At 40.3% G+C, this 23,314-nt stretch overlaps 1 protein-coding gene, 1 non-coding gene and 1 pseudogene across 9 annotated transcripts in view; 2 read left to right on the forward strand and 1 right to left on the reverse strand.

Moving 5' to 3' along the window:
* The window catches only part of Ankrd31 (ankyrin repeat domain 31), a 207,245-nt gene that overhangs the window by 16,672 nt on the left and 167,259 nt on the right, over positions 1–23,314 (forward strand). For all 8 annotated transcript variants that reach the window (XM_031360124.1, XM_031360123.1, XM_031360125.1 and 5 more), the window contains one exon: positions 14,306–14,346. In XM_031360124.1, the coding sequence (XP_031215984.1) occupies positions 14,306–14,346 (41 nt within the window). The remainder of the gene's footprint in view (positions 1–14,305; positions 14,347–23,314) is intronic.
* LOC116083994 lies at positions 5,479–5,624 on the reverse strand. The gene has a single exon (XR_004115975.1). It is a non-coding gene; the product is annotated as a small nucleolar RNA SNORA48 (small nucleolar RNA).
* LOC116083821 lies at positions 17,486–21,217 on the forward strand (annotated as a pseudogene).

The raw sequence follows: 23,314 nt of genomic DNA on the forward strand, positions 1-23,314 counted from the left end.
TTTTTTTTTTTTTTTCAGAAACAATGGTAACTCAATCTCTGGTTGCAACAACTAAAACCCAATCTTGTTGTAACCCTTATTAAATCTGATTCCTCCGGTGGTGAATCCTGATGGATCCGCAGTGATACTGGGGAAACTCTAGCAGCTACATCTTGCCCTTCCTATATCCCTGTTCCAAAAAGACTCTCTCTAGCTCTTGCTTCCTCTCTTCCCCTATTCAACCTGGAAGTCCCACCTATTTGCCCAGTGATTGCCTCCTATTATACATTAGGGGATGGTTCACAAGGAGTCACCTGAGTATTTGACTCTTTCCTCATTTTCTGGCCCTCCCTGGAGAGCAGAATTAGCATCAAAATACAAGCAACCCCAGGGCTATCCATAGCACTTCCCCCTTCTGTACACTTAAAAGTCTCCTTTATCTCAGATATAAATTGAGCATAACTATTACCACTTTGTAATTTATAAAGTACAAGATAGACTTAACACCCAGTCCATCATTTTTTGTCAATAAAATAGAACACTGTCATCTATCCTAACTTAAAAGACTTATAATTCTACACCTGACTTATGTCCTGGCTTTAGATTGAATGCCATTTGAAAACCATCCTCTCAAATCTGTTCTCTCAATGCAAATATTCTGGGTTGGCTATGAGTCTATAAGTAGTCTTTCAACCCCGTCAGAAGTCTGAGAATGACCAACATTATTTGAAACCGTAGGAAGCCTAACACAGCTTCCAGAACTGACACAAATTGTAGAGATAGCTGCCTACCGATATATCCCCAGTAAGTCAGGAAGTTGAAACATCTATCTTCAGGCTTCTGGCCCAGGATATCTGACAGACCTTTGAAAAACAGTAGTTATTAAGGACTAGCCTACTCTGTCATGGCAGAACTAAGCTGTCCTAACCTGTAAACCATGTCCTTTCAAGAACAGTACAGGTTTTCAGGAGAGATTGGCAATTTCTGCCCAGTGGTGACCTAGCCACAAATGTACAGCCTCACCTGGAGATAAGATGCTCAGCTGCTTCTTTGAATCTAAAATGGGAAGCTGTTAGGAACACATTTGTCTCAACAACAAGTAAATAAATAACATTAAATGTCACATTCTGTGGATTTCTGACATTTTTGAGAACCAACTTTCTATGTAAAGTAATCTGGACTGTTGTGTGTTAATTACCTTCAGCTATTTCTAATTAAAATATCTGAAAACACCCTAGCAATAAACTCAAAGCCATAAATTTGCTATTTGGGCCTTAACTCACAGGCTTAAACATGTCAGATTACTTTATAATAACAGTGATAGAAGGACTGGGTCTAAGTCTTTTAAGCTACTTTTAAACTTTTAGTATCAATAGAAGAAATTTATACGAATGAAAACCTTGATTTTGCATCAAAATAAATTCTGTACCAAAATAAGAAATTATGACTTCAGCTTAGTAACAATTAAAAAGATTTCTACCAAATGAGATTATGGCTATGCAATCAATTCTAACTATTCCTCCCTGTTTTGATAATTATGTGAGGGCAGAATTTCTTTTGTGGTCCAATCTGTTTGGCATTCTGTAGGCTTCTCATGAATTCATGGGCATCTCTTTTTTGGGGGTTAGGGAAGTTTTCTTATATGATTTTGTTGAAGATGTTTACTGGCCCTTTGAATTGGGCATCTTTATTCTCTTCTATATGTGTTATTCTTAGGTTTGGTCTTTTTGTTGTATCCTGAATTACCTGGATGTTTTGGGCTAGGAGCTTTTTGCATTTTGTATTTTCTTTGACTGCTGTATCAATGTCTTCTATGAGATCTTCTAGGTCTTGACAGTTTTCCTTAATTCCTTCACCTGTTTGATTGTGTTTTCCTGTACTTCTTTAAGGGGTTTATGTGTTTTCTCTTTAAGAACTCTCCTTCTTTACTTGTGTTCCCTGGTTATTTCTTTAAGGGAGTTATTTACTTCCTCCTTAAGGTCTTCTATTATCTTCATGAGATGGGATTTTAGATCAGAATCTTGCATTTTAGGTGTGTTAGGGTATTCAGGGCCTGCTATAGTGGGAAACTGGGTTCTGACGTTGCCAAGTGGCGTTGATTTCTGTTGCTTATGTTCTTGGGCTTGCATCCCACCATTTAGTTATCTCTGGTGTTAACTGGTCTTGTTGTCTCTGACTGGGTCCTGTCCCTCCTGGGAGCCTGGTTATGTTGGGCCTCTTTAGGTCAAGCTGTCTCTTGGTGTGGGAAGGCATCTGGAGCATCTGATCTGTGAGCCTGGCCGTGCAGATGTCCTGGGAGTCAAGCTGACTCTGGGTGTTGGGGGATGGGTGCTGGAGCACACAGTCTGCTCCCAGGTACAGTTGTGAACTGGAAGGAATGTATGTCTCAGGCAGGGTGGGAGGTCCTGTATCCTCTGGTATCCCAGTTAGGCCATGTATTGGGGTGGAGGGAAATTCACCTGTGAGTCTGGTAGTGTACGAACTCCTGGGGTCAAGATGTCTCTGGTGTGAGCTAGGGTGGAGGGAAGCTAGACACAGGGTGAATTTTCAATGCTCAGGGAGCTGGGTGAACTTTGATTCCACCAAAAGAGTCACTAATACTCTTGGTGTCCCTTTCATGACTCAGGAGCTCATCCTAATTTAATTCTCACAGTCTTGGAATTGCCTTTCTTCTAAGAACTTATGGTTTATGGTTCAGAACTTAGAAATATTTCTGAAAAAGGAGTTGGATTAAAATAGGGCTTTAGGACCTGACTTGAGCCAAGACATTTCTAATTCAATCACTTAATGTTGAGGTTGGCTTTGTTTTTTAACTTTTTTTTGTTTTTTATTTTTTTTGAGACAGGGTTTCTCTGTATAGCCCTGGATGTCCTGGAACTCACTCTGTAGACCAGGCTGGCCTCAAACTCCAAAATCCACCTGCCTTTGCCTCCTAAGAGCTGGTATTAAAGGCTTGCAGCACCACTGCCCGACTTAATTTTTTATTGATTCTTTCTCGGATTCACATAATTCACCCTGGTACTCCTCATCTTCCTGTCCCCTTGTATCTATTCTTCACCCTTGGAAACTCTCCCCAAATAGAATACACACAAACAAACTACAGCAGTATCAACAACCAAGCAAAGCATAGAAAATGGCCCAACGTGGAAGCTGTAGTGTGTCACAGTGTGTCCCACAGTATATTCTCTGTCCACACATTTTCATTTGCAAATGTTCATTTCAATGAGCCATTGGTCTGGTTCAAGAGCTCTGGCTTCTGTGACACCATCAATATTGGATTCTCATCCAGACTCCTCTCAGTTACTTGCTGTTGCCCTGTGTCATGGAGATCCTGCAGCTTTGGAACGGCAGGACTGGCCCTTTCGTGTGTCCCAACCATTCACAGATGATATAGATTTTGGGGTGGGCCAATTCAGAGCTGTTTATCTGGGCCTGGTTGGTAATTGAGCTTGTCTGGCTCTCCCTTATCAGCACCACCAAAGTAAGCTCTCCAGCAGTGCTCTGGCTAGGCTACCCAGTGCCATCAGCAGCAGGAGGCAGGGTCAGCTCTTGCTCTCATGTCCTCAGGGCTGGCTCACCTGCACCCATGCCTCCTGAGCCAGCTCCACTGTGCTGTCCATTTAAGGTACCAGGTCCACTCTCCCAAGTGCTGCAGCCTGTGAGGGTCTGGGCCAGCTCTCTGTTTCTCACACCCTCAGGGCTGGTTCATTGGGGCCTTTGCTATCAGGACAAGCCCCACTGTGTTAGCCAGGCAAGGTGCAGGGCCTGCCGTCCCATGTGCTATAGCTAGTGAGGGGGCAGAACTAGGGCTTCTGCTCTCGTGACCCAGGGCTAGCTCTCTCGGCTACTGAAAGTGGTGAGGGGAGAGGGGAAGTTCCTCACCCCTGTATCCACTTGCCACCTCACGACAGATGAGTGTCTGGGCCAGCAATGCTGTCATCCTCAGGGCCTGCTTACCTGCGCCCACTCCACCAGCCAGTTCTACTGTGCTGCCCAGATGAGATGCAGGACCTGTTCTCCTGAGTGCTGGACTCAGTGAAGTGGCAGGGCCAGCCTACCTGCTCTCATGACCTCAGGGCCTACAGATGCCAGTGGTAAGGAACAAGGGGGCCAGGGTATCAAGCCAGAGAAGTGATGGAGTCAGCTCTCCTGGACGCTTGCCTTCAGGGCTGGCTCATGCACTCCCTCTCAACCAGTGTCAGCCCTGCTGTGTTGTCCAGGCAAGGTGCAGGGCACTCTTTCCTGAGTGCTGCAGCTGGTGAGGGGCAGGCCAGCTTTTCTACTGTCATGACTCTGAGGCCAGTTCTTCTGACTGCCCCAGTAGTGAGGATTGCTGAGGGGGGCATCACCCACACCACTCACTTCAGAGGAATAGTGGGCTAGCTCTTCAGTGCTTTGGCCCTCAGGGCCAGCTCTACTGTGTTGCCTAGAGGAGGTCCAGGGACCAATGTCCCAAGTGTTGCATCTGGTGAGGGTCAGGGCCAGGCCACCTACTCTCATGATCCCAGAGCCAGTTCTCCAGACTGCTACAGGTGATGAGGAAGAGAGATCACCCTCACGCCTGTGCCACCTTCCACCGGGGGAGTGGTGGAGTCAACTCTCCCATACTCTTGCCCCTGCCACTAGGGTCAGTTTTGCTATTCTGTCCAGGTAAGGTACAGGACCTGTTCTCTCAAGTGCTGTAGCTAGTGATGGGTAGGAATAGTTTTTTTTTGTGCTCATGACCTTATAGGAAGCTTTCTTAACTGCCCAAGGTGGCAAGGTAGGGGTGCTGTGGGAGGTATTCCCTCTATGCCCATGCCACCCAACAGCAGAGGAATGGCTGGGTCAACTCTCTCACACCACTTTGGGGCCAGTTCACCCATACTGCAGCCACCAGGGACAGCTCCACTGTACTGCCTGGGCAAGGCTCATGGGCCACTTTCCCTAGTCCTGCTGCTGGTAGAAATGGGGCCAGCTTTCTAGACTACTGCAGCCAGTGAGGAGCAGGACAATTATTCACAACCCCTGGGCATCTACCTGTTCATCAGTGGCTGCCTCATCAGGGACATTCCCATGTTCTATAGTGGCAATATGAGCAATGGACTGTTGCTGTCTAGCTGTGGACTCAGACATGGCTCCGAGTGCAATTTGGGCTGGGACCTCACCATGGCCCCTGCTGGCAAGGCTTGACACTACAGGCCACTCCTCTCCACCCTCAAATCTCCAATTCCATCTCTCTTCATAATATTCAAACTGCTCCTCTTCTCTTTCTCTTCCATCTAACTGCCACAAACTTGCACATTTTGATGGCTCCCGCTGCCGACTGGCCACATGGCTGGTGGGCCCTTGCATGACATCCTCCATCTATGCTGAGTGACATGGCAGCAAGCAGGTATCTATGGCCCACCTGTGCTGTATGCTGGAGGGCACGTCTGTGGGTGGCATGGTGATTCAGAGATCTCTATCTGTTTCCCTCCTCCTGTGCTGCCTGATTTGATCTGATTTGATTTGATTTTTTATCAAATCTTAGACATAAGACAGTTTTGGCCACCGAGCCAGGCATCAAGCTAGATGAATTAAGGACTGCTGTCTGCTCTGCCCCTGACTGATATAAGAATAATACCAACATCAACAAGGTGTCTCTTTGCCCATTGCCAAGGGTTGTATTTAAGCTATTTTTAAATACTAACAAATACATGTCAGGTAACCATTTCAGCATTTAATAAGTATGTATAGATGGTAATATATATATAAGTGGCAGCCCTTAGTGGGCAGTCATATTTATATTTAAAAATGTTTTTTATGAAACATTTCTATGTTTGATATGACCCATATGAAGATAAACCAAGCTTAGATTCCTCAGTCTGAGAGAAATATATGTTAAGGAAATATTATCTATAATTTATTAAATAAAACGCTGAATTTCTGTTGTAAGTAACCTACTCTAGTGCATGTGAAAGTATTATTGTGTGACATGTCTGATTAATGATGAAGAATCAAGGTGTTTATTTTGATTTTTTTGTTTGTTTATCTTGGCTTCTTTGCAATTATCAGTAATCCATCATCTACCTGAAAAAAGTGACTTAGCATAGTAAAGGATAATTTATTTATTTATTTATTTATTTATTTATTTATTTATTTTTTGGTTTTTCGAGACAGAGTTTCTCTGTATAGGCCTGGCTGCCCTGGAACTCATTCTGTAGACCAGGCTGGCCTCAAACTCAGAAATCCGCCTGCCTCTGCCTCCCAAGTGCTGGGATTAAAGGCGTGCGCCACCACCGCCCGGCTAAGATAATTTCTTAAAGACAAAAACAGATTTGGTTCTTTTTAAATTCTCCAAATTAGCTGAATTACTTACATTTTACTTTCAACAGGTAAAACAAGGCATCTATATACATAAATGCCTGGTCAAAATATGAGGATGTAGGGGTAAGAAAAAAAATGTAGTCATCTGTATAAAACAGATAGATAGCAATTGAAGTATGTTGTGAAAAACCTGATAGAAGTGTATTCTTCTAGCTTGTTAACTGATAAATGAATAACACCATCCACTATTGTATTTTTGTGGCTTTAGCTCTTGAGTGTAATTAGTATTTGTGAGAAAAAAAGTAAACACTAGCTGTCTTTATATTTACTGCATGTGGGAATGATCATGAATAGTTGCCCTCCACAGGAAAACCTACTGGCCTTTTATGAAGATAAGTAAACTGGGCAAGATAAGCATTTGAATGAATTGTTTGGTGGGGATGCAGAAATATTGTTATAGGAGCCTTGATTTAGGCTCTGTGGGGCCCATTAGGGAAACTCTTTGTTGAGCCTATGTGGAGGCCTGACATTCAAAGATACTCAAAATGTAATTGCTGTGGTGTGAGTATGTGTGTACACTATCGATCCCAGGTCTTGTGAGGCAGAGACAGGCGGATCTCTGTGAGTTTAAGGCCAGATTGGTGTACAGAGTTCCAGGACAGTTAGGGCTACACAGAGAAATGCTACCTAGAAGAAGGAATGAATGAAGGAAGAGAGGAAGGAAGGAAGGAAGGGAGGAAGGAAGGAAGGAAACATAAAAGCTTACCCAACTTGGGCCTGGATTTGGCATATGACCACTACTAGAAGGGGGTGGGCTCACCTTAAACCATGCTAGAGGTAAGCAGGATAATGAATTATCCCTTTAATGAAATACTGTACTTTCCTTCCAAGAATTATCTTTGTGGCACAGCCCCTGTGAAGTTCCATGCAGTTTGTCTGAATCTGTCTGACTTAGAAAGTTGTAACTTTTCTTCTCTTCTTTTCCTTTCAGAGCCTAAGTATGCTTATTTGCTCACTGGCAGGCTTATTTGCTTATTTATTTATTTACCACTCACTCACTCACTCACTCACTCACTCTGGGCTTCGTTACTCCTCTAAAGCTCCCTTATGCTGTGGGATTGGTCTCTGTGCTAACTTACCTCATACATAACCTTACCTGCTTTTCCATGCCCTTGTCAGCTGCTGAGATTTACAGCATGTCTGCCCTATTTCTTTTAAATGCTAATAAAAATTTACTCACATTTCCACTTGAGTCTATTCTTCAATTGTTTTATTAGTTACACAAAGAACTACGAGAAGGAACTCTAATTTCCTAAGTATCCAGTAAGCCTAGAGGTACATTCTTAGTAAACTGATTGCTAGGTGAGGCTAGGTTTGTCTTCTAATCTTTGAGTTTTATAAACCCTGTGTGGAAGGATTATACATACACATGGGACCTATGTGGATGTATATAGGCTGCACAATCAACAAATAGCACTGAATATCATTTGAAGAAGATAGAAATGAATTTTTCTTCAAATTTTGAATTTGAATTTTATTTAAAAATTTATTCAGATTTCATTTTAAGTAATATAAAATCATAGGACAGAGGGGAAGAGATTTTATTTCAATTCCCTTTGGGTAACTATATTATGTTTCTAATTGTATTGTTATCTCAAGGGTTTTTTTAAGTTAAAAATCTCACTTTATTTTTTTGTAGAACATGATTTTAATATTTTCAATTGTTAATATTCAGCAAACAATAATTATTTTAAGATATATTGCATTGTTATGTCTCCCTTTTCATTTCTGATTTTATTAATTTGGATACTCTCTCTGTGCCCTCCAGTTAGTCTGGCTAAGGGTTTATCTATCTTGTTGATTTTCTCAAAGAACCAGCTCCTGGTTTTGTTGATTCTTTATTTAGTCCTTTTTGTTTCCATTTGGTTGATTTCAGCTCTGAGTTTGATTCTTTCCTGCCATCTACTCCTCTTGGGTGTATTTGCTTCTTTTTGTTCTAGAGCTTTCAGGTGTGCTGCGAAGCTGTTAATGTAAGCTCTCTTCAATTTCTGTTTGGAGGCAATAAGAGCTATGAGTTTCCCTCTTACCACGGATTTTATTGGATCTCATAAGTTTTGGTATGATGTGTCTTCATTTTCATTAAATTCTAAAAAACCTTTAATTTCTTTCTCTATTTCTTCCTTGACCAAGTTATCATTGAGTAGAACATTGTTCAGCTTCCATGTATATGTGTGCTTTCTGTTGTTTTTGTTGTTATTGAAGACCATCCTTAGTCCATGGTGATCTGATAGGATGCAATGGATTATTTCAGTCTTCTTGTATCTGTTGAGGCCTGTTTTGTGACCAATTATATGACCAGTTTTGGAGAAGGTACTGTGAGGTTCTGAGAAGAAGGTATATTCTTTTGCATTAGGATGAAATGTTGTATAAATATCTGTTAGGTCCACTTGGCTCATAACTTCTGTTAGTTTCACTGTGTTTCTGTTTAGTTTCTGATTCCATAATCTGTCCATTGCTAAGAGTGGGGCGTTGAAGTCTCCCACTATTATTGTGTGGGGTGCAGTGTGTACTTTGAGCTTTAGTAAAGTTTTTTATGAATGTGGGTGCCCTTGCATTTGGAGCATAGATGTTCAGAATTGAGAGTTAATCTTGGTAGATTTTTCATTTGACCAGTGTGAAGTGTCCTTCCTTATCTTTTTTGATAAATTTTGGTTGAAAGTTGAGTTTATTTGATATTAGAATGGCTACTGCAGCTTGTTTCTTAGGACCATTTGCTTGGAAAATTGTTTTCCAACCTTTTATTCTGAGGTAGTGTCTGCCTTTGAAACTGAGGTGGCTTTCCTGTGCGAAGCAAAATGCTGGGTCCTGATTACTTATTTAGTCTGTTAATCTATGACTTTTTTGGGGGAATTGAGTCCATTGATGTAGGAGATATTAAGGAAAAGTGATTGTTACTTCCTGTTATTTTTGGTGTTAGAGGTAGAATTATGTTTGTGTGGCTATCAACTTTTGGATTTGTTGAAATATTACTGTCTTGCTTCTTCTAGGGTATAGTTTTGCTCCTTATGTTGGTGTTTTCCATCTATTATCCTTTGTAGGGCTGATTTATGGAAAGATATTATGTATATTTCATTTTGTCATGAAATATCTTCTTTTCTCCATCTATGGTAGTTGAGAGCTTTGCTGGGTATAGTAACCTGGGATGGCATTTGTGTTCTTTTAGGTCTGTATGACATCTACCAAGGATCTTCTAGCTTTCATTGTCTCTGGTGAGAAAGAAGTCTGGTGTAATTCTGATAGGTCTGCCTTTATATATTACTTGACCTTTTCCCCTTACTGCTTTTAAAATTCTTTTTTTGTTTAGTGCATTTGGTGTTTTTATTATTTTGTGACAGGAAGAATTTCTTTTCTGGTCCAGTCTATTTGGAGTTCTGTAGGCTTCTTGTATGTTCATGAGCATCTCTTTCTTTAGGTTAGGGAAGTTTTGTCTTCTAAAATTTTGTTGAAGTTATTTACTGGCTCTTTCAGTTGGGAGTCTTCACTTTTCTTCTATACCTGTTATCCTTAGGTTTGGTCTTCTCATTGTGTCCTGGATTTCCTGGATGTTCTGGGTTAGGAACTTTTTGCTTTTTGCATTTTCTTTGACTGTGGTGTCAATGTTTTCTAAGGTGTCTTCTGCCCTGAGATTCTCTCTTCTATCTCTTGTATTCTGTTGGTGATGCTTGCATCTATGACTCCTTATCTCTTTCCTATGTTTTTCTAACTCCAGGGTTGTCTCCCTTTGTGATTTCTTTATTGTTTCTAGTTCCATTTTTAAATCTTGGATGGTTTTGTTCATTTCCTTCACCTGTCTGGTTGTATTTTCCTGTAATTCTTTAAGAGATTTTTGTGTTTCCTCTTGAAGGGCTTTTAGCTGTTTACCTGTGTTCTCCTGTATTTCTTTGAGGGAGCTATTTATGTCCTTCTTAAAGTCTTCTATTACCATCATGAGAAATGATTTTAGATCTGAATCTTGCTTTTCCGTTGTGATGGTGTGTCCAGGACTTGCTATGTTGGGTGAATTGGGTTCTGATGATGCCAAGTAACCTTTGTTTCTGTTACTTATTTTCTTGCCTCCCACCATCTGGTTATCTCTAGTGCTACCTGCCCTGGCTATATCTGACTGGGGCTTGTCCTTTCTGTGATCCTGGTTGTGTCAAAACTCCTCAGGGTCAAGCTATCTCTGTGATCCTGTGATTCTGGGATCCTGGGATCCTGTGATCCTGGGCCCGTTAGAGTGTGTGGGAGTAGAGATTCCTCTGGGTATTATGGGATTCACTGCAGAGTTTGTGCCCAAGGTCTGCTCAGGGCACCGTCCCAGACAGACCAGAAGGAACCTGTGCCACTGACTGGCAGAGTTGCTATGTGCCTGGGTCCCTCTGTTTCCAGTTACTTCTGGTGTTGGGACAGATGTTGTGTCCTCCTCACCTCTGATCCAATGATCCTGGACTTTTTAGAGTGCCTGGGAGTGGAGCTTCCTTTGGGTGTTGTGGGACTGGCTGTGGAGTTTGTGCCCAAGGTCTGCTCAGGGCACTGGCCAGACAGACCGGAAGAAACCTGAGCCACTTGATTGGCAGAGTTTCTGTGTTGACAAGTTTCTTTGATGAGGGTTGAAAGTTATACTTATCTATAATTATAAGGGTAGATATTTAGAATGTAATTAAGATTTATATTGTTTTTATAAAATGGGAGTAGTAGATTCTCTCTCAGACCTATGAGCTCATAAGCCTAGATGTGGCTAGGTTTCATTATCAGGCATGGTTTCCTACCTATAAAGGAGTTGTAGGTTCAGTTAGAGAGCTATTTGTTACCACCAACGTGTGAATGCTACCACTGTACTCTTTGAGCTATCCTGCCATGCTGGTTATTATAGTTTGTAGTCATTGCTGCTGGGTCAGTTGGTTGTTCTCTCCCTTGGAAGCTTCCATTGCCCCTCATGGTACTATGAAAACTTGACCATAAGGAAAAGGCTTCCAGCTCAGATTCTGCTTATCCTCTAGGTCTTGAGTTAAAGTGCATGATGTCTTCAGCAATAGGAGACAAAAGAGGGTAGCAACAATAGCCTGTATTGCTTTAGAAGTCTGTTGTAGTCCCCTGACCAATAACTCCAAAGAAGAGTTCTTGTGCCTGGTATTTGAGGTTTTGTTAGATAGTCTATGGCTATATGGAGGAATATTATTAGCTTAAGTGACATAACATTTAAGCTATATGTGTATGTATACATATATACTGAACATTAATTAGAAAAGATAGAGAAGTTCTCATATACCATGGTTTATATGTGAGTATGCTTTTTGAAAAAATAAAATTGTATTAGTGTGATTGCTAAAATGTTTGTGCATTAAGGGTAGTGGCTTTATTTTCAGAAAGCCATATCTATAGATCATAGAAATAGGCAGGGGGTCCCTGTGGAAGATTTTTTTTCTAAATATATTTTTTGATGTTGATAATATGTTTAAGGCAAGGTTCTTTTTAAAGTGAACAAAGGAAATATACTGTGAAATCTTAAACTGAAAATTAGTTCAGTGAATTTCATCTTTTTTGAATAGGACACAATAGCTTCAGTGTTTCTGATACAGTATGAGAGTTTGGCAGAATGAGCTGATCATTTCATGTACAGAAATATTCTAATTTTTTGTCTTAAGGAAGAATAATCAGGACTCAGAATATGACAAGAATCATTCCCCAGACTCATCATGGATCATTGAAGAGGAGGGATACTTGAAGTAAATTTCATTCCCCTTTCTCTTTGCCTTATATTATCGTTTGGACATCTCTTACAGTCTCACTCATTTGAATTTTGGTCCCCAGCTGATGGCACTATTTCTGGAAATTGTGGAGTCCTTTAGGAAGTGAAGCCTAGTGGGTCACTGAGGCAGAAGGTTCTTTCCAAGCACTCTTCATCCCAGTCTGCTGAATGTGTAAACAACCTGTGCCACAAATTCCTGCCACCTCAGCCCCCAGCTACTGTGACTTTCTGCCATAGGTCACCACATCTTCTGAACTGGGAACCTAAGTAAATCTTTCTTTCTTTACTTCTGTCAGAAATTTGGTCCTAGTGGTGAGAAATGTCACATAGTTAACCACTTATTTTATGAAGTAAAGTTAAGGAAAATCTGTTAACTAAGTAACAATTGGAAGAAAAAATAATGGAAGGAAGGTATTGTGACATTGGGCTTAACAGTGATTTTCAGTAACACTCAATAGACAAGAAAAAGATGGGTAAGTCAGATGTAATGAAAATTAAAAATGTTGGGCATTAAAGAATACTTTAATAGAGTAAGAAGGTAGTCTATGGGGTGGGAGAAAATATTTGTAAATCTTGTGGTATGAGTTCGGTATCCAGAATATGTAAAGAATGCTTGCAATGCAAGAAAACTAACTCCATTAGAAAATGAGAAACTGTCCTTTGCCTGGTGTTATAGTCCTATAACCGCTCATACTCAGGACACTCAGACTAGAAGATTGCAAGTACAAGGACTGCTGGAGCTATAATGACTTCAAGGACTGACTTCAGGACACTCAGACTAGAAGATTGCAAGTACAAGGACTGCTGGAGCTATAATGACTTCAAGGACAAAGCTGTCTTAAAGTGAAAGAATGAAAATGAAGGCAGAGGTCATAGTTTTGTAATAGAATGATGCGTGGATAAGTAAAATGTGGTATGTAGTCAGTGGAAGTTGTTCAGTCTTAAGAAGAAAATACTGATACATACTACGCATGAATCAACCTTGTTGTGTATGAAAGAAGCTATTTACAAATAACAAACACTGTGTGGTTCCTGTTCCATGATATTTCTAGATAAGCCAATTTCATAGAGACAGAAAGTAGGTTGCCATGGGTGAGGGTAGATGGAAATGAGGAATTTATGTTTAAAGGGCACAGAGTTTCAGCTAAGGAGTTTCAGAGGAGAAAGATCTGGAAATTCATAGTGACAACGGTTGTACAAGATGTAAGTTGCTCAATGCCCTAGAACTATGCACTTTAAAATGGTTAAGATGGCACATTTTATCTATATTTTACACTATAAAAAAAAGCTTGCAAGGCTCCAGTCCTATTCAAAGAACTACAGACAAAAGAGGAATGATGAGAGTGGGAGAGTCTACCCTAGGGATGAACGCACTGATTGGTTATTCAGTACCAAATGGTGGCAATATACAGACTGAACAGGTTATATTTATGTGTTTAGGAACACACACACACATTTACACACATGCATGCATGTATACACTTGCATGTACATAACAACAATTAATGAAAAAGAAAAGAGACCAGCAATTTAAAAGAGCAAAGGAATGTAAGGGAAGGTTTAAAGGGAGGAAAGGTCTATGTGATGTAGATGAAGTTCTGTGTAAAAGATCCTGATGTCAGAATGAGTCCTAACTATGCATTCTATACCACTGTCACAACAGCAGATCATATCATATACACCTGAAGATTCATGATCTCTGGGTGGAAGTATAATAGCGCTTTCTGAATGAAGCCTCTGAGCGGGTGTTGATTGGAAATTCCTTTAGTGTCAAGTTTTGAAGCCAATGATGTTTCTCCCAAATATAATCACATTCATTGAAATATTTTATATTTTCATGGAATTTTAAGTGACACTATGCACACAGAGTTAATGACTAGTTCTTGATAGAACTACATTCAATTTTAACTAGTCTTCGATTTTAAGGTCTGTACTCTGATTTTTAAGTTATTATTAAAATCTAATTATATGTGCTTTTTAATTTTCTAAGACAGTTCTTTGGATCCTATACATCCAATTTTGTGTAATAAACTACTAATGAAATTGTACTGAGAAAAAGGGGGAGGAAAGACAAGGGAGATATGATATAACTATATTATAATCTTGAAAAATGAAAAAATTAAAAAGCTGAGAAACACTACTGTTAAGAAATCTCTGAAATGTTATGTTTTTGGTTTGTTTCTTTAGATAATAGTCTCTTAGTTTGAAAAAAACAAACAAACAAAATAACCCTACTTTTTTTCCCCTTAGGATCCTCAGGATAAAACAACACAAAATCAAGTTCTGTTACAGTTAAGTATAATGACTTGTGGCTTTATTACATTATAGGATATCCATTTTGCTACTGTTTTCGCAGCTGAGTCTTTGTTTTTATGAACTTTTAAAGTTATGTGTTCTGGAATGTTAGTGGGGTAAATAGGTGGTTTTATAAGTATTCAAGATAAATTTAATTTCATATATGAAAACTTGAGTTATATTAAACTAACTTGATTCTGTGTCTGATAATCTTATTTTAAAAGTGAGTTTATAGCATAGCATAAAGGAAGAGCATGTAAAGATGTTGCAGTAATGAAACTTTATATTTCAGTTCTTTAAAAAAATAAAATAAAATAAAATAAACAGGAGGAACAACAATATGAACTAACTAGTACCCTCAGAGCTCCCAGGGACTAAACCACCAACCAAAGAATCCTAAGGGGCTGCAGACCTCTTCAGCTCCTTTGGTCCTTTCTCTAGCTCCTCTATTGGGGACCCTGTGCTCAGTCCAATGGTTGGCTGTGAGCCTCCACCTCTTTATTTGTCAGGCACTAGTAGAGCCTCTCATGGATTGGCAGGATTAATATAGTAAATATGGCTATCTTACCGAAGGCAATCTACAGATTCAATGCAATCCCCATCAAAATTCCAACTCAATTCTTCACAGACTTAGAAAGAGCAATTTGCAAATTCATGTGGAATAACAAAAAACCTAGGATAACAAAAACTGTTTTCAACAGTAAAAGAACTTCTGGGGGAATCATCATCCTTGACTTCAAGGTGCACTACAAGCAATTGTGATAAAAACTGCAAGGTATTGGTACAGTGACAGGCAGGTAGATCAATGGAATAGAATTGAAGACCTAGAAATTAACCTACACACATATGGTCACTTGAACTTTGACAAAAGAGCTAAAACCATTCAGTGGAAAAAAGACAGCATTTTCAACAAATGGTGCTGGTTCAACTAGTGGTTAGCATGTAGAAGAATGCAAATAGATCCATTCCTATCTCCTTGTACAAAGATCAAGTCTAAGTGGATCAAGGACCTCCACATAAAACCAGATACACTGAAACTAATAGGAAAGAAAGTGGGGAAGAGCCTCGAGCACATGGGCAGAGGGGAAATTTTCCTGAACAGAACACCAATAGCCTATGCTCTAAGATCAAGAATTAACAAATGGGACCTCATAAAATTGCAAAGCTTCTGTAAGGCAAAGGACACTGTCAATAAGACAAAATGGCAACCAACAGATTGGGAAAAGATCTTTTTTTAATAATAAAAAAAACTATATTGACTTAGGATCATTCAGAATGTCAACAAAACAGCTACAATTTTTTATTTTTTCAATTAAAGAGTGCTATTCAGTCAACAGAACAATTATCTTTGTATTTTCTGTATCAGAGACAACTAAGATGAAAACAAACATACAAAAAGCCAAACACATACCATCCCCACATATAATTAACCAAAACGAATTCTCATGTCAGTTTATAACTCCCAGACTGTACCAGGCAGGGAAGGTTAGTAGCTTATATAGGACACATTCAATAGTATGTTAGCTATATAAAAAGTGACACTGTACTGATTAAAAACAAATCTCACATAGCTTTATATTTCAATTTCTTTCTTTAAAAGGAGTGAGCTGTGCACAGGGGGATCAAATACTTTATGAACAAAACTACTCTAGAACCAACTTATTCATTATCATCATATTTATCTTCTTCTTACTCTTCCTCATCTTCTTCATCGTCCTTTTCCCTTTTTTTCCTCGCTCTTTCCCACCTTGATGATCCCCCCTTTTTCTCTGCATCAGGTTCTCCTTTAGCTCTATAGGCAGCAGTATCCTTTTTATATTTTTTCTTCAGTTTGGTAGCCTTCTTTTCTTTTCTTCTTTTCCTTTGGCTGTGAAGTTTTATTTTAGTTGTCCCCTTTGCCTTTTCTATAAGCTTTTTAAAATGTATTTATTTATTTATTTATTTATTTGCACTCCAGATTTATTCCCCACCCACCCCTACCCTCCATCCACCTTCTGACTGTTCCACACCCCATACCTCATCCCCACTCCCCTGTCTCCACAAGGATGTCTGCACCCCCCATCCCCACCCCACCTGACCTCTAAACTCCCTGGGGCCTCCAGTCTCTTGAAGGTTAGTTGCATCATCTCTGATGGAACACAGACCTGGCAGGCCTCTGCTGTATACATGTTGGGGCTCATACCAGCTGGTGTATCCTGCCTGTTTGTTGGTCCAATGTTTAAGAGATCTCAGGGGTCCAGGTTAATTGAGACTGCTGGTCCTCCTACAGGGTTGCTCTCCTCCTCAGCTTCTTTCAATCTTTCCCTAATTCAACCATAGGGGTCAGCAGCTTCTGTCCATTGGTTGGTGCAAATATCTGCATTTGACTCTTTCAGCTCCTTGTTGGGTCTTCTGGAATGCGGCCATGCTAGGTCCCTTTTTGTGAGCACTCTATAGTTTCAGTAATAGTGTCAGCCATTGGGTCTGGATCCCACTTTGTTGGACCTTCTTTTCCTCAGGCTCCTCTTTATTTCCATCCCTATAGTTCTTTCAGACAGGAACAATTATGAGTCAGAGTTGTGACTGTGGGATGGCAACCCCTTCCTCACTTGATGCCCTGCCTTCCTGCTGGAGGTGGGGTCTATAAGTTCCCTCTCCCTACTGTCAGGCATTTCATCTACACCTTCTTTTCATAGGGCTGCTTTTCACTTGCAGCAGGGCTGTTCACTTCTCTTCTAGTTTTTTGTTTTTTGTTGTTTTGAGTTTTTGTTGTTGTTTTGCAACATCACCAATGGACCAACCAGAATGTTTGTCTTTGATTTTTGGGTGGTACTCAGAACAGAATAAGAAAGCCAAAGGAGGCCTCTTAAGGGCTTGGATTCTTGAACTTCTTTTTGGTCTCTTCTTTGGTGGAGATAAAGGTTTTCATTTCCCTTTCATAAGGAGCCTTTGCCATGTCTTCACATTTCTCCTTTTCTTTATCAGACATGGTGTTCTGCCTCTCTGAGCACTTTGTACAGAACTCTGAGAAGTTGACAGAAGCATCAAGGTGCTGCTTCTTGTGTGCCTCCTGGCAGATTTGAACAAATGATGCATATGAGGGCATTTTTTCTCTCAACTTGTTAGCATCTCCTTTATGTTTTGTTGATTCCCTCCATGAGGCACAGATCTGCCCAGTCCCGCTCTAGCTCTCACTTGCCCAGCACTGTCTCTATGGAACTCAGGGTACTCTTTTTCTTTGATCTTGATGACTTTAGCTTTTTTGATGGAAGTGCTGGTAAAAAGATTTTTATATTGTTCCCTCATCTTTTTAAGTGATTAGTTAACTTTATATCTCGGTTGCCATTTCTGCTCCCTCCTTTCCTCCCAGTCCTTCTCTCCCTATTCCTTCTCCTGCATCCATTCCTTTTCCCTTTCTCTTCAGGAAAGGGGAGGCCTCCCATGGATATCAACCAGTGTTAACATATCAAATTGCAGTAGGACTAGGCTCATCTTCCCCTGTTGAGGCTTGATGAAGCAGCTCAGTACAGGGAAAGAATTCCAAAGACAACAGAGTCAGTGGCAACCCTTGTTCCTGCTGTTAGGAGTCCCACATGAAGACCAAACTACACAACTGGTACGTATTTGCAGAGGGCTTAAGTCAGTCCCATGCATGCTTTCTGGTTGTCAGTTCAGTCTCGGTGAGCTCCTGTGGGCCCACGTCAATTGATGCTGTAGGTTTTCTTGTGGCCTTGACCCCTTTGGCTCCTACAATCTTTCTTCCCCCTCTTCTGCAGGATTTCCCAAGCTCTGCCTAATATTTGGCTGTGGGTCTCTGCATTTGTTCCCATCAGCTGCTGGATGAAGCCTCCCTAATGGCTTCTGTCTTCAAATCTAGCAGAATATCATTAATAGTGTCGGGGTGGGTTCTTTTTCATGGCATGGGTCTCAAGCTGGACCAGTCATTGGCTGGTCTTTCCTCAGTTTCTGCTCCATCTGTACCCCTGTGCATCTTGTAAGCAGCATATATTGTATGTGAAAGGTTTTGCAGCCGAGTTGGTGTCTCAGTCCCTCTCTTAGAAGTCTTGCCTGTTTACAGGAGATGGCCAGTTCAGGTTCTGTATCCCATATTGCTGGGACTCTTAGCTAGGGTCATCCTCCTAGATTCCTGGGGCTTTCTATTGCTGTGAAGAGAAACCATGACCAAGGAAACTCTTATAGAAGACAACATTTGATTGGGGCTGGCTTACAGTATCAGAAGTTTAGTCCATTATCATCATGGCGGAGGAAGTGTGGCAGCATGCAGACAGACATAGTGCTGAAGGATATTGAGTTCCTCATCTTGAATATAAGGCAACTAGAAGGAGACTGTCTTCCGCAGGCAGCCAGGAGAAGGGTCTCTTCCACATAGGCTGGAGCCTAAGCATCAGACATCAAAACCTGCCTACTCAGTGACATACTTCCTCCAACAAGACCTCCTTAATAATACCACTTCCCATGAGCCAACCATGTTCAGACCACCACATGTGCCCTGATTCCTGTTTCCCAGTACTCTCTCACTCTGGTCTTTCACCACCTGGTCCCTCTTGTTCTCATCCTCACCCTCCTACCTTACTCCCCATGAAGGTACCCTTTTTTTTTGTCCACCCGTAATGTGTATTCTATTTCCCATTCTCAGAACTACTAGTAAAATTTTTTATTATTTTTGATATTTTATAGTGAAATATGTCAGATTTATATAACATAATAAATCAGTATTTCCTAAAAATTCTGCTCTACTTTCTGTTGACTGTGATAATGTACTCTGACCAAAAGCAACTTAGGATTTAAGGGTTTATTCTATCTTACACTCCCAGATCATATGTCATCACTGAGGGCATTTGGAGCAGGAATTCAAGGAAGGAACCTGAACCAGAAACCATGAAGTAATGCTTCTTGTTCTTTGGCTCACTCACAGGCTTATGATTAGCTAGCTTTCTTATGCAGTCTAGGATGTTCTGCCTAGGAAATGACTCTACCCACAGTGAGGTGGACACTCCATCAAATAAGACAATTAAAACAACCTCTCACACATATGACCATGACCAGTTTTATTTGGATAATTCCCAAGTTGAGACTCCCTCCTCAGTTGTGAAAGTTGACATCTGAAGCTAAGTAGGACAAAGATTAATGCATAAAGTTATAGATTCATGCCTAGGTAACAGATCTGTTCAAAGTGTAAGATGGCTCAATCAGTTTTAGTGTAGAACAAAAAAAGTCCATTGTCTTTCACTTTCTGTATTTAAGTAATGTATAAATGTTATCACTGGTGTAACCTCTGCTGGAGGGTTGAAGAGGTGGAGCGGTGGGTCCTGTCCTTGCTATGTGGCTGCAGCAGGCGCTGGCAGTATCTGGGAATGGGTTCATTCAGGAAGACTGTGCACTATGGCATATGCTTCCAGAGCAAGTTCCACATAGAGCTGGAGAACAGAAGTCATGAACAGCAGTTTGAAAAAATTATTTGAGCTTTGAAGAACCTTTATGCACAGTTACTAAAACATTTCTCCATTTTGCAATACATACCTTTGTGAGGCTGGATTTTTGTTATGTACTTCAAACAAATAAGCATAGGAGCAGATATAAGGTGGTAGGTATCTTACATACAACAAAGATTTTTCTTTAAAACCTGTGAAAAACTGGAGCTGTGGAAATGATTCAGTGGTTAGAGAAAGACTCTATCTCCAAAGAATGTAGACAGAGATAGAAGGAAACAATATCCTCTGACCTCTGCTTACATGCAAGTGTGTGTGTTCACAGAAGTGTGAAACCCTGCAACATTTGCTTTCTTGTTCCATTTTATGTCTGTGTTCATGTGTGCATATGTATTTGTGGTTTTGCACGTGTGAATGCACATATGTAGGTACTCATGCATATAGAGGCCTGTGGTTGATGTCAGGTATAAAAGTAACCTTTATTTGACAGATTCAATTGTCTTAGAGGCTTAGTGCTGAATAAGGTCACCCTTTCTAATTCTTCCTGAACTCTGGACAGCTAGTCTTTGTCTGGAACCATAGACAGAAGCACAGTGGATGCAATAAGCGCCGAAGGGTTTACTGATATTGACATAGGTACACTTAGTGCAGTTCTAGAAAGAGAAACACTGAATATCCGAGAAAGTCGACTTTTTGGAGCTATTGTACATTGGGCAGAAGCAGAGTGTCAGAGACAACAATTGCCTGTGACATTTGGAAACAAACAAAGTTCTAGGTAAAGCACTTACCTTAATCTGGTTCCCACTGATGACAATTGAGGAATTTGCTCAACCTGGAGTTTTGTCAGATCGTGAAGTGGTAAACCTTTCTTCATTTTACCGCCAATCCTAAACCCAGAGTAGAGCACATTGATGGACCACGATGCTGCCTCAGAGAAAGAAGTGCTGCACCAACAGACTGCAGCAAGTAGACAGCTTCAGTGGGTTTCAGTGGGACGTGATCGGATCAGGTTCACAGGTAACAGAAGAATCTCTGTAGTTGGACTTGGTTTGTATGGATCTCTTCATGGGCCCACGGATTATCAAGTGAATATACAGATCATTGAATATAAAAAAAAACCAAACAAACAAACCTTGGGACAGAATGATACTGGCTTTAGTTGTGATAGGACTGCTAACACATTCAGGGTCATGTTCAAAGAACCTGTAGAGAGCCTGCCCAATGTCTGTTACACGGCATGCGCAGCACTCAACAGTCCAGGTTCTCACTATGGCACAAAAGGACTGAAGAAAGTAGTCCATGAGACCCTTGCTGCAAGACTGTTTTCTTATTTTTCAGTTTCCCTGGCAACAACAATGGCACCTCAATAGAAGATGGACAAATACCAGAAATAATATTTTACACATAATCTAGTGTTAACTATTCAGTCTACTCTCAAAAGCATAAACGACTGGCCACAAGGAGTTCGAGTGTCTTGAGTATTTATAATTACAGATTAAGAAACATTTTAGTTTCTTAGAAGTAAAATCTAAATCTAGAAGTTAATTTAAATCTCTGCATGATTCAAAGTCAGACTTTCCCTTTTCTTGTAACTCTCAAAGCAGAGAGAACCAGGTTGTGTGTAAATTGCCATCTTTTCTGCTTTGTCTTGTGTGATTTTGTAGATCCACTGACTTGTGATCTTTTAGTAGTTTGGGAATTGAGAAATTCTTGTCATAAATAGCAGATGTGGGTGTTTGGTTTTTTTAAACTTTTGTTTTAACTGTTTTGAAAGTTAGATGAGATGGGTAAGTAGTCCTACAGAATTCTTTTTAACTCAAATAACTAATTAAAGAAAATTAAGAAAACTGACTTTATATTTGGGGTTTTCAAATATCTGGTCATTACCTTTTGGAATAATGCTAAAAGTAAGTCTAGAAAACACTCAAGAAAAGTTCCAGTGCATTTACAGGGAAGGTGTTTTGTAAAAATATAGAGAAGTGCATCACGTAGTACTGTTTTAAAGCTGGAAGTGGAGTTTGTATAAATTCACAATGTGACATAAACAGATCTAAGGGATGATCTAAGATGGGTTCTTTGTCACTGCCACCCACTGAGCCTGTCATGGTTGTTGCAAGTAATCCCAGATGATTGAAATATGACAGATGCCAACAGATGACCACTTCAGCACTGCATGCCCTTATACAGCAAGAAGGGGGATAGAGTACCAAGATCCCTAACAGCCGCGTTGACTCATAAAGCTGTCCAGCCAGTCATTCCTGATGAAAAGGAAGGAGGCTTTGTGTCACCTACATAGTTCTACCCAAGAAGTAAAAATACTTGATATTTGTGATCTTGTTGATGTGACTGGTATATCTATAGTAAGAGTGGATCAAAAGGATATTTGGCAGTGTGACATTTCTACATTTTTATATAAAGCAGATTTTTAAAATACAAGTAAGATAACATTTTCCCCTTGAAAATGATTATCTTACAAAAAATGTATAATTAAGCTTAAGGTGTATCAGTCTATCAGATGGTTGTGGAAAATTATTAAAAATAAAAATTCTTTTAAGTATCAACTTAAGAATTTTTCTAAATAGGATATAAAAGTTTTAATCAAAAGTAAATATTTTGCTCTCTGGGCTGGTGTCCTGAGCACACCTTGGACGAAAGCTCTGCAGCCAGTCCCACAACACTCAGAGGAAGCTCCACTCTCAGGTGCTCTGACAATCTCAGGATCAGAGGTGGGGAGGACCCAACATCTGTCCTAACACCAGGAGTAACTGGGACCAGTGGGACCAGACACACAGGAACTCCGCCAGCAGAGTGGCTCAGGTTTCTTCCCATCTCTCCGGGCCGGTGTCCCCTAGGGCACAGGCTCTGCAGCCAGTCCCACAACACCAAGAGGAAGCTGCGGTATCCCCAGGTGCTCTAATGATCACAGGATCCCAGAATCACAGGATCACAGAGACAGCTTGACTCTGAGGACTTCTGATACAACCAGGATCACAGCAAGGACAGGCTCCAGTACAAATAAAGGCAGGCCTATCAGAATTATGCCAGACTTCTCACCAGAGACTATGAAAGCTAGAAGATCCTGGGCAGATGTCATACAGACCCTACAAGAACACAAATGCCAGCCCAGGATACTATACCCAGTAAAAGTCTCAATTACCATAGGTGGAGAAAACAAAATATTCCATGATAAAACAAAATTTACCTTTCCACAAATTCAGCCCTACAAAGGATAATTGATGGAAAACATCAACATAAGGAGCAAAACTACACCCTAGAAGAAGCAAGAAAGTAATCTTTCAACAAACCCACACAAACCTAATTCTACCTCTTACAACAAAAACAACAGGAAGTGACAATTACCTTTTCTTAGTATCTTAATATGAAAATTAATATTACCAGCATATCCTAATCGATTGAAATCCAAAACTATAAGGAATTAGAAATTTGTTGATTGTCATCCAATGTTGTCTCTAATTTGGTAATTGAAGAAATAGGTCCAATATTGTACAATCTATATACACTTTCAGCTTGTTTG

This window comes from Mastomys coucha, unplaced genomic scaffold (genome assembly GCF_008632895.1).
Source record: "Mastomys coucha isolate ucsf_1 unplaced genomic scaffold, UCSF_Mcou_1 pScaffold8, whole genome shotgun sequence".
NCBI classification, from domain to species: domain Eukaryota; kingdom Metazoa; phylum Chordata; class Mammalia; order Rodentia; family Muridae; genus Mastomys; species Mastomys coucha.